The 11,063-nt window shown below is 43.2% G+C and overlaps 1 protein-coding gene across 1 annotated transcript; it reads left to right on the top strand.

Annotated features, from left to right (window-relative positions):
• Positions 1-1,109: 1,109 nt before the first annotated feature.
• LOC138970669 (uncharacterized) lies at positions 1,110-9,668 on the top strand. The gene is made up of 3 exons (XM_070343139.1): positions 1,110-1,183; positions 1,777-3,027; positions 7,450-9,668. Exons 2-3 carry the CDS (start codon positions 1,795-1,797, stop codon positions 8,197-8,199), a joined length of 1,983 nt encoding a protein of 660 aa, XP_070199240.1. The 5' UTR covers positions 1,110-1,183; positions 1,777-1,794; the 3' UTR covers positions 8,200-9,668.
• Positions 9,669-11,063: the final 1,395 nt, after the last annotated feature.

Genomic DNA, 11,063 nt, shown 5'->3' with positions numbered 1-11,063 from the left:
ACTTTTTTTTCTAATGTGTAGCCTACAAATTAAACCTACTTGACATGACAGGGAAATAAGTGTGCGACTCGAGCGCTTTCGCTTTCATTGCGTTTTCTGCACTCGTTTTCTTTTTTTTCTTTTTTTTTTTTTGACAAATGTAATAAAAAGTTATAGGGTCGGCCCCTAAAAATAGGGTAGGTCGGGTTACCGTAACCACACCTATTTTTGTTTTAGGCCTAAGGAGTTTGCATACATTATAAATATTCTCAAATCAGTAAACCATATTGATTTTGTCCGCCATCGTGTTTTCTCCTTTTATGTTTTTTCTTGGATTCTTTAATATTAGCTTAATGCTTGAGTTCGGATTCCCTATGTCATATATTATATGTCACAAAACTAAAACAGAATAAAGTTTTAAACAGGAAGGTGGGTTGTTATGACAATCTCTTGCCTGGAGAACGACATAGCGTGTCAGACAATGCAGTCTCTTCGCTCGTCCTCGATAAATCCACCAAAGAAGATCTCTTCATTCTCTTTAGCCGCAGAAGAGCTTCCCTGCTTCACCTTATCTCTGTCACTGCCACCGGATCCGCTGGGTGAAACGCAATGTCGAACAAAAACGTTATGTGTAAATACGACCAACATTTTTTTCGTCTTCCGGGGTGGGATCTTTTTGCAAAAATTAGTAGCCTATATTTTTTGTTTTTCTCGCCTTCTTTGATCTCTATTTCTATCGGCATCCGGATTAAACTTTCTCATGTTTAAAATTTAAAAAAAGTCGCTTGTTTATTTCAATGATTATAATTCTCTCAGGTTCCAGGAGGTGGTTACGCATAACTCTCACTTACTCGATCACACATGTCATATATAGGCAAATATTTAAATACAATCTCCTCAAAAGTTTTGGTGATGAATATGGAATATGTTTATTAATGATGATCCACATTTTATATGTATGCATTAACAGCGCTAACTTCCCTTTTACACCAAAACTAAAATGAGAAACTTTATAGGTTCTGCTCGCCTGGGCAGGGGCGAACAAGGAAGCGCCCAAGTGGGTGCGAGGAGAAATATACTGAGCACTTACTAGGTACTTTACGGTAGTACTTTTCGGCGACAGTCGACGAAGACAGCAGGTTATAAACACTTCAATACTGTCATCATTCGGCGACATCCCAGTCAAGGCTGCTAGTCACGCAAGGTATTTTAGAGCAACTTTTATTGTGTTGTGTTCGTGTTTACACAAGTGAGTGTTAGTGTGCATGTTTGTGTGTGTGTGTGTGTGTGTGTGTGTGTGTGTGTGTGTGTGTGTGTGTGTGTGTGTGTGTGTGTGTTTGTGTGTGCGAGCGTGTGTGTGTGTTCGTGTGTGTGTGTGTGTGTGTGTGTGTGTGTGTGTGTGTGCGCGAGCGTGTGTGTGTGTGTGTTTGTGTGTGTGTGTGTGTTTGAGTGTGTGTGTGTGTGTGTGTGTGTGTGTGTGTGTGTGTATGTATGTCAGTATGTGTGTGTGTGCGAGCGTGTGTGTGTGGGTGTGGGTGTGTGTGTGTGTGTGTGTGTGTGTGTGTGTGTTTGGGTGTGTGTGTGTGAGTGGGGTGGTCAGACTGATTAAACTACATGTATTAAGTTCAATTGACACTTTTATCCGCTGTTTCGGAGAACTAAATTGATAAATGTAGCGATATTTAAGTACAATTGTTCTGTTAAACATAAAAATGTTCTTTTGAAATTGCGCCATAACAGTTTGTAGGCTTATCTGAGACCATGTGTGAGTCCAAAATGATTCATATCTATTTCCAGTTGAAATCAGGACTCATCATGGACAAAACACAAGTTACCATCCCTGAAGTGCTTCACCACTGGGCCACCCACGAGCCAGACACAGCAGCTTTCATCTTCGTGGACTCAGACATGAGACGCCGAGTGCTATCACGCTCTGACGTCTACCGCTTTGCGTCACGCTTCGCCGCCATCTTGCGACGCAATGACGTCAAGTCGGGTGACATCATTTGCAACACATTGCCCAACTCGCCCGAGAGGGTGGTGACCGATCTGGGAATAATTATAGCCGGAGCAGCGGCTATGAACGGTCAGATTTTTCTAGCAGATGGGGAAGACTTTATTGGTTCTCTCAGGGATTCCGAGTGCAAGGCCGTGATTCTGGATCCCCTGGAGCGCAGAGGTGCCGCCTTCGTGCTCAGTAAACTTGAGAACAAACAGACCAGTGACGGGCGGGTTCACTTCCCAGAACTGCCAGCATTGCGCACTCTCTTGGTGTATTGCTTGGAGAGTCGCGGTGGACAGCCCAGTTTCTTGGACACTCTGGAAGACGAGCAGGAGACCTTTGTGGCTGACGTCAGTCCCGATGATCTTGCTTACGTCATGAGTACTTCCGGCAGTACCGGCTTTTCCAAACTGCTTCCTCACACCCACGCGCGTGTCTGTAACTTCGCGAGGAACTTTGCCGCCGCCTGTGGCATACCTCGGAAGCGTGTCTTCGCTGAGACGACTACTACCGGTTTGCCCTTGGGAGACGACCGCAAAAACGGGATCAGGTTGGCCGCAGACACCAACAGCGTTGCAAAAGAAAGAAATGGCGATGACGATGACATTCAGCGTAAGGATCAAGATGATGCGGATGCTGATGACGATTACTTCCCCAACGACTCAATCAGTCGCCAAGGCGGTGAGACTGAAGATGAGAAGAATACATCAGACCCTTCCGTAGAACGTCAAGCAAAAGATAAGAACAGTAGCGAAAAACATCAGGCAAAAGATACCAACAGGAACCAAGACACTCTCTACGCCAACTACGTGTACTTCAACAATAGCAGGCTGGGGTGGAGTGGAGGCTTCCCGGCTGAGTTCCTCTGGTACGGAGCAACACGAGTTCTTCTGGACCTGAGTCGAGGTCCTCCCGAAGATCCTGTGGCCTTTTCCGTGGCTCTAGCCATGCGTGAAGGTTGCCACTACGCCTTTTTGCTCCCTTTTCATCTCCAGCAGTGGCTGTCCAGAGAAGAGCTGTGGAGAAGTTCTGACTTCAGGTTCAAGGTTGGTACAGTGAACTGTTTTTTAAATTTATTTTTTAGCACCGAAGTTTTATTAAATTTACAGACCCAAGAAGATGAGCTGGGTGTGTGTGTGTGTGTGTGTGTGTGTGTGTGTGTGTGTGTGTGTGTGTGTGTGTGTGTGTGAGGGGGGAGGGGGAGGGGTTACAACTGAAATATGCTTAATTATGGGGTATGTGCTTATAAGGACGGCTATCGTATCCCATTAACAAGCTGAGCAGATCTGAGGAAATAGTTTTTATGAGAAGGACGTACCGTGCCCTAACTTTCTAATTGTAGTGTATGCGAATATGGTAGTTACTAGTAGAATGTATTAAACCTGTAACCAGCTACAGCATCTACTTCCCTTTGGTTGTTTTAACTGGTCACTAGTGCTCTGACTCAGAAATATTCTTGTAACCAACAACATTATACTTCACATTTTCTTAATGGTAATAACTTCCTGTTTGCTTTTATAAAAAAAATGTATGATTTAAATATTAATTTATCAATATAAATCAACGGTTATTACTGATTTATGCGGGGTCCTGATTTGGCCTATTATGGTCCGCTGGACCCGAAAAGCAACAGCTAACTAACTAACTAACTGATTTATGTCAGGTAGATGACAGTCTAGTACCACAGTAAATCACTGGACTTGTGACACTAGACCGGGACAGTCACCGGTCATTTTTATTTGGGTGGTATCCGTGTCCCATCCCCGTGTGACTGGTATGGCATGTGAAAGACCACAGTCGTTGTGCCAAAAGTGCAGGTGGCTTACAATTAAACACATAATTTTAATCCTCCTGTACGCCTCGACCGTCCAGGTGATCCTCATGGAGGAGTAGCCATTTATGTTAAGAATCATTTATATTGTAAACCCCGACCTGATCTCCAAGTCGATGGTCTTGAAGCAGTCTGGATTGAGACAAAGTTGAGCCATGAGAGCATTTTGATTGGCTCATTCTATCGCCCACCTAGTGCTAATATTCATTATTAGGATTTAATTGTTGAAAGCTTAAGGCGAGTGAATAACCAATTATTGAGATTTGTAATTTTGGGCGATTTCAACGTCGACTTCCTGAACTCTCCATCGCGGAACTGTTTGAATATTTTACAGACGCACCAGCTCTGTCAACTTGTGAATACGCCAACACGTGTAACAGTCACCACTAGTACATGTATTGACCTTATCATCACCCAGACCCCTCAGTTAGTTAAACAAGTGAATGTGTTGCCACCTATTTGTAGCGGTCATAGTGTACCACACATTGTATTAAACAGAATTGTGAATAAAAATAATTCCTATAAATGAACAATCTTTAATTATAGTAAACTTAATGTTGATGGTTTTTGCGAAGCACTCCCTCAGGTTAACTGGCAAGACATTCTCATGAAGGAGGTGTTTGACGAAAGTGTTAATATTTTTTCTGCACTATTTATGGACATAGCCAAACAGTGCATGCCAGTAAAAGAAGTAATGATACGTCCTAACGACGCACCCTGGATTACACCTGAAATTTTAATGTTAATAGACCAACGTGATCAGATTCATTTGAAAGCCAAAACAAGTAAACAGCCGGAAGATTGGTTGAGTTATCGCCAGGTACGTAACCTTGTTACAGCAAAGAAAAGAGAACGGATTTTAGAATATTATTCTAAATTAGACGCAAAAGTTTCCGATTCAACGCAGTTTGGTACAAAAGATTGGTGGAAGTTAGTGAAATCATTCATGAAGAAGAAAGGATTATATGGTGACGAAATTCCGCCTATCTGTGACAACGGCGACGTTTATGAACTAAGCCAAGACAAAGCTAACGCCTTTAATAATTGTTTTATTAAAAATCCCAATGTTGAAGACCCAGATGATGATGTTCCTCAAGTGCTGTCTCTTGATTGCGAATTATGTGATATTGTTTTGTCAGTTAACGAGGTAAAAGATGTAATTACAAATCTTGATAAAATAAAAACCATTGGTCCCGATTTGATCCACAACAGACTTCTCATTGCAGCTATAGATGTTATTTCGAAGCCACTCACCCATATGTTTAACAGAAGTTTGAGGGAAGGAGTATATATCCTAAAATTTGGAAAACTGCGAATGTTACGCCTATTTATAAGTCAGGTTCAGCGGACACTTGTAATAATTATCGTCCGATTTCCTTGTTGAGTTGCGTTGGCAAAGGTTTGGAACGATGTATCCATAGCCACTTATATCTCTTTTTACAATCCAACAACATACTCACACCTACACAGTCAGGTTTTATACCCGGCGACTCAACGATTTGTCAACTAGTCTCTATATATAACGATGTATGTTTAAATTACGACAGCGGTTTAACAACACAGGCGGTATTTTTTGATGTGTCGAAAGCTTTTGAGAAAGTCTGGCACAAAGGATTATTAGTAAAATTGGAATCGATTGCTGTTCGAAGTCAACTTTTGTCATGGTTTTGTAGTTACTTAACAAACCGTGTTCAATTAGTTGTCGTTAAAGGAGCTAAGTCAGAGCTGAAAGGTATACAAGCTGGCGTTCCTCAAGGTTCTGTGTTAGGCCCTTTGTTGTTTTTGATTTATATAAACGATATTGTAAATGATATTGAGTCTGTTGTTAAATTGTTTGCTGATGATACTAGCATGTCACTTGCATTGAATGATCCGGTAAGAGGTGCCGACATTTTGAATACAGACCTCGATAAAATTAGTTGTTGGGCAGCACGTTGGAAAGTCACATTTAATGAAATGCCGAAAAAGTTTGGAAATAATGTATAAATCCTTTATTTTGCCACATTTTGACTATGTTGATGTATTATGGGATAATTGTACCGAAGCCCTGTCGAACACCCTGGAACCGTCGCGATATAACCTTCGTGGTTGAAAACGACGTTAAACACCAAATAAAGAAAAAAAGACACTCTGGAAAAACTACACCTTGAAGCTTTACGTATTATAATTGGCGGTGTGCGGAGAACTAGTCATGGTAAGATTTACAAAGAAAGCGGATTTTGTTGTTTAAAGGAACGCCGAAGACAACATAAATTGATTTTATATCATACAATGGTTCATGGTAAATGTCCCCTATATTTAGTTGACCTTTTGCCACCACTAGTTTCATCCTTAAATCCTTATCACAGAAGACGACCACTTCAAAGATTTGTACCAGCTCACAGGACAGAAATCTTCCGAACATCCTTCGTTCCATCGACTACAATTTTATGGAATGATCTGCCTGATGTGGTTAAAACCACAAACTCAATTAGCAAGTTTAAGCATTATTTACAAAGTCCTCATCATTATGTGCCAGTTTATTATTATTTTGGAAAAAGACAGGTAGAAATACAACACAGCAGAATGCGTCTAAACATGAGTAACCTTAATTCCGATTTATGCAAACGCCATTTAAAAGACAACCCACAGTGTGCGTGCGGTAACCAGAACGAAACAGCTGAACATTACTTGTTATACTGCACGTTGTTTGAAAATGCTCGTATGTCCACAATTAACTCACTGCCTGCCAACTTTAGACACGTGGAAACATTATTAAGAGGCAGCGAGCAACATTCATTTCGCATAAATACATTGATTTTCGAGTCGGTCCAATCCTTTATTGCTGAATCTGGTCGACTAACTTGAAGGATTAGCCCACGTACTGGTATTGTGTATGTTTGTGTGCAGGAGAACGTAAACCCGCCTCTCAGTGTTGTTGCATCAATTACATATATATATATAACATAAGTAATAATCATCATTGGGTTTTTGTTTTTGTTTGGCTGTTGTCGATTTCGTGTGTGTTTTTTGTTTTAGTTTTTTTTTCTTTTCTTCTTCCATACATTCGTAACGATTTATGCTGCCCTCTCCATGAAAATGTACATTTATCTGAACTTACTTAACGCATGACTGTCTCAGCATCGATGTTCTCTTCCCACGCGCTTCATTACTAGTCTCACTTTTTTTCCCCCTCCCTGTAGATCCTCCTGTTGTGATTAAGCTCCCCATACCCACCTCCTACATTTTGTTCTTCTGGTTGATAATTGTGTTGTCCACCATCATGAAAACTTGTGTAACTTGGCATTGTTATGGTCACGTCAAATAAGCATTTGCTTGAGTTCGTGTCCTAGCTGCATTTTTGTCAATGGTTTCATGTCATGTATTTTGAATAAAATTGTGTTTAAACCAATTAAACAGGCCCACACCTAGGTAGCGCGACTCTTGTTGCTTCTAGCATTCTAGTGGGAGGAAAGGACTCGAATTTTCCAGCGATGCCCTCTAAACTGAACTGCTCCACTTCGAACACCCTTTTTATATCCAGTCGTGAACACAGTGTGACATAGTCCATATTTTACCAGCAAAAATAGCACACATGCTAAACACTAGTGTCCTGCTGATGAAGTAATCAAATAGTTCCAGGCAATTCTTTTCGCAGGTCATCGGTCTGGCGGGCCAGCCTGTTCACAAGAGTCTCCTGCAACACCCTGCCCTCACGAGCCTCTGCCAGTCAGTCAACGTGTTCTACGGCTCCACAGACCTCGGCGATCTCACCTGCAACTTTGCTGTGGACCCCGATGCCTACGAAGACGGGAACAACGGGAAACCCTTTCCTGGGGTGGAGCTCAAAATAGTGGATGAGGAGCTGCGGGAAATCCCGCAAGGCCGAGAGTTGGGCGAGGTTCTCGTTCGCTCAGACATGAGCTTCACCTACTACCTCAGCAACGAAGACGCCACCAAGAAGACGATACTCCCTGACGGCTGGTGTCGCAGCGGTGACGTTGGCTACATAAGCGAGGAGGGGGATCTGTTCGTCATCTGTCGCTCCAATTTTGCCATCATGCGTGGCGCTTACGTCGTATACCCCGGGTGGCTAGAGAACCGCATCAAACATCACCCTGCCGTTCGTGAAGTCTTTGTCGTCCCCGTCCCGGATCCTGCACTGCACCAAGAGCTTTGCGCATGCGTGGTGACCCACCCGGAAGCGGAAGTGACGGTGGAGGATTTGCGGGCGTTTTGTGAGGCTTTGTTCCTCACTGAGCGAAACGACCATATGACGCCCGTACCACGCTATTTTCTCTTCTTTTCGGATTTCCCGACCACCGCGACTGGTAAACCGTGTCGTCGGTCTACAGCTGCCACGGCCGTGAGTCGTCTGCTGCAGTCAGGCGCAACGCCTACTGACTGAGTGATTTGTCGAGTTTTACGGCCTCTTAGTCTTAGGACCAATTTTTAGCCAACAGCCCGTCACGCCGCGCGACTTTCGCCACTTGCTTGTGACGGCAAAAAGTACCGTGCCCTGCGCTGCACGCTTTTGGCAAAATAAATATCAAGTTCAGATTGATCAAAATTATTGGACATTGGCACGTCATTGTACAGGAGAAGAGCGATTACGATTATTACAGTGGAAGATTTTGCATAACGTGTATCCCACCAGTATTTTATTACAGAAAATAAAAATTAGAGAAAAAAATAAGTGCGATTATTGTGGAAATGTTGATTTTATTGAACATTTTTGTTGGAATTGTATAAAGATGAGACATTTTTGAATAAATGTTCAGAATTATAATTATATTCATTCATATTGGCAAAAACATTATTTTGGGTGAACGAGATGTCCTATTTGGTTATAAAGTTGGTTGAAAACAATCACATTGAAAATAAGCTAATAAACCACATTATATTAATTGCAAAAATGTCCATAAGCAAATTCAAATATACCGGCACGGTTGGCCTAGTGGTAAGGCGTCCGCCCCGTGATCGGGAGGTCGTGGGTTCGAACCCCGGCTGGGTCATACCTAAGACTTTAAAATTGGCAATCTAGTGGCTGCTCCGCCTGGCGTCTGGCATTATGGGGTTAGTGCTAGGACTGGTTGGTCCGGTGTCAGAATAATGTGACTGGGTGAGACATGAAGGCTGTGCTGCGACTTCTGTCTTGTGTGTGGCGCACGTTATATGTCAAAGCAGCACCGCCCTGATATGGCCCTTCGTGGTCGGCTGGGCGTTAAGCAAACAAACAAACAAACAAAAATTCAAATATGGTAAACAGTATGATTTGAATGTCGTGTTTGAACGAGAAGTTACGTTGAGACGGCAGTTTATTCATATATGATGTGACGTAGTAAATACGTGTTTAGACCGATGATTTAAGATAGCATGGTTTGTGTATATTTATCTGTATTGTGTTGAAGTAGATCCTTTTTGGTAAATGGAAACCTTGATCAATGTACATGTACATGCCATTATTTATTTAATGTGTGTTTATATTACTACATTTTACGTGTATGACCGTTTTTTACCCCGCCATTTAGGCAGCCATACGCCGTTTTCTGAGGAAGCATGCTGGGTATTTTCGTGTTTCTATAACCCACCGAACTCTGACATGGATTACAGGATCTTTTTCGTGCGCACTTGGTCTTGTGCTTACGTGTACACACGGGGGTGTTCGGACACCGAGGGGAGTCTGCACACAAAGTTGACTCTGAGAAATAAATCTCTCGCCGAACGTGGGGACGAACTCACGCTGACAGCGGCCAACTGGATACAAATCCAGCGCGCTACCGACTGAGCTACATCCCCGCCCGACTGAGCTACATCCCCGCCCGACTGAGCTACATCCCCGCCGATCATTTTCTGTGTCCATTGTTTCCTATCCCCGTATGAGACTAAACTGGTGAAATCAACTTGAGTCATCCAGTCAACAATGCAAGTCAGATCGGATCATCTACTGCTCTGTCTGCAGGAATGTTACCCGCTGTTTTCTCCCTCTAGGGCTATGGGATTGAGACAGTAGTCGCAAGCGTTCACATCCCCAAGGCTGAATTGCATTGATGCGGCACTGTGACGAACGAACTGAGAATTTCGATGATGTAGCGTCTCACGGATAACGGATTTTGTGTGGTCGAAATAAGTTGAAATCAAGTTTGTAAATATATTGTGTGTGTGTGAGAGAGAGAGAGAGAGAGAGAGAGAGAGAGAGAGAGAGAGAGAGAGAGAGAGAGAGAGAGAGAGAGAGAGAGACTCTGTACCAGCACACACACATACACAAACACACCTCACACATACACACACACACACACAGATACACAAACACACCTCACACACACACACACACACACGCGCGCACACACATACACACGCACACACACACGCACACACACACACACACACACATGCGACCAACACACACGCACACACACACACACACATACACGTACGCACCCACGCACACAAACATACACACACACACAAACACACACACGTAGGGCGACCAACACACACACACACTCACACACACACGTGCGACCAACACACACACGTACGCACACACACACGCACGCACACACACACACACACACACACAGGTGCGACCAACAGGCACACACGCACATAGGTGCGACAGACACACACACAGCCGCTCTACCCCCCCCCCCCCCATCCCACACATTTTCTTACATCGAATTTGTTCACGTAACTTTATTTCAACACACCGACTTACATTCCTTTTCTTCCTCATAAAAAAAATGAAACACACATTCACAACCAACCCAGCCAAGTCTAACTGAGCATAAAGAAACGAACAGAAGGAGAAAAAGAATTACGAGGGAGCATCCCTTCCTAACGTTTGTGTCCTCTGCTGTCAAAGTTTCTCCCCGGAGAAGGACACAAGATCCAAACGAATGGTGCCTCTATTCCCCGCAGACATTTTTTTCTCTCTCCTATTTTTGCTTCTCCTCATAGGCCTGGCGAGTGTCGGGTGTAAGGAAGATATATATCTTGTCTGGCGAAAAGCAGGACAAGGAAGGACAGAAGGAAAAACTTGCAGAGTCATCAAAATGGGGTTTCAGTTGTGGAAGCATGAAAATTAACGGAAGTCCCATGTTTAAGTTTGAATTGTAGTTGACTGAGATTAATCATAACGATTTTATCATTCGTATTGGGCATGTGAGTGTGTGTAGGTGGGTAAATGTGTGTGTGTGTGTGTTTGTGTGAGTGTGGATATGTGTGGATATTGTGTGTGTGTGTGTGGATATTGTGTGTGTGTATGTGTGT

This window comes from Littorina saxatilis, linkage group LG7 (assembly GCF_037325665.1).
Source record: "Littorina saxatilis isolate snail1 linkage group LG7, US_GU_Lsax_2.0, whole genome shotgun sequence".
Classification (NCBI taxonomy): domain Eukaryota; kingdom Metazoa; phylum Mollusca; class Gastropoda; order Littorinimorpha; family Littorinidae; genus Littorina; species Littorina saxatilis.
Note: the sequence above shows the minus strand (reverse complement) of the source record. Positions and strands in the feature narration are given on the sequence as shown.

What these genes read in the sequence shown, in the direction of transcription:
- LOC138970669 (XM_070343139.1), top strand. Translation starts at nt 1,795, where the DNA reads ATGGACAAAACACAAGTTACCATCCCTGAAGTGCTTCACCACTGGGCC. An exon ending in GTTCTGACTTCAGGTTCAAG is followed by an intron (nt 3,028 to 7,449) that starts GTTGGTACAGTG and finishes TTCTTTTCGCAG; the next exon opens with GTCATCGGTCTGGCGGGCCA.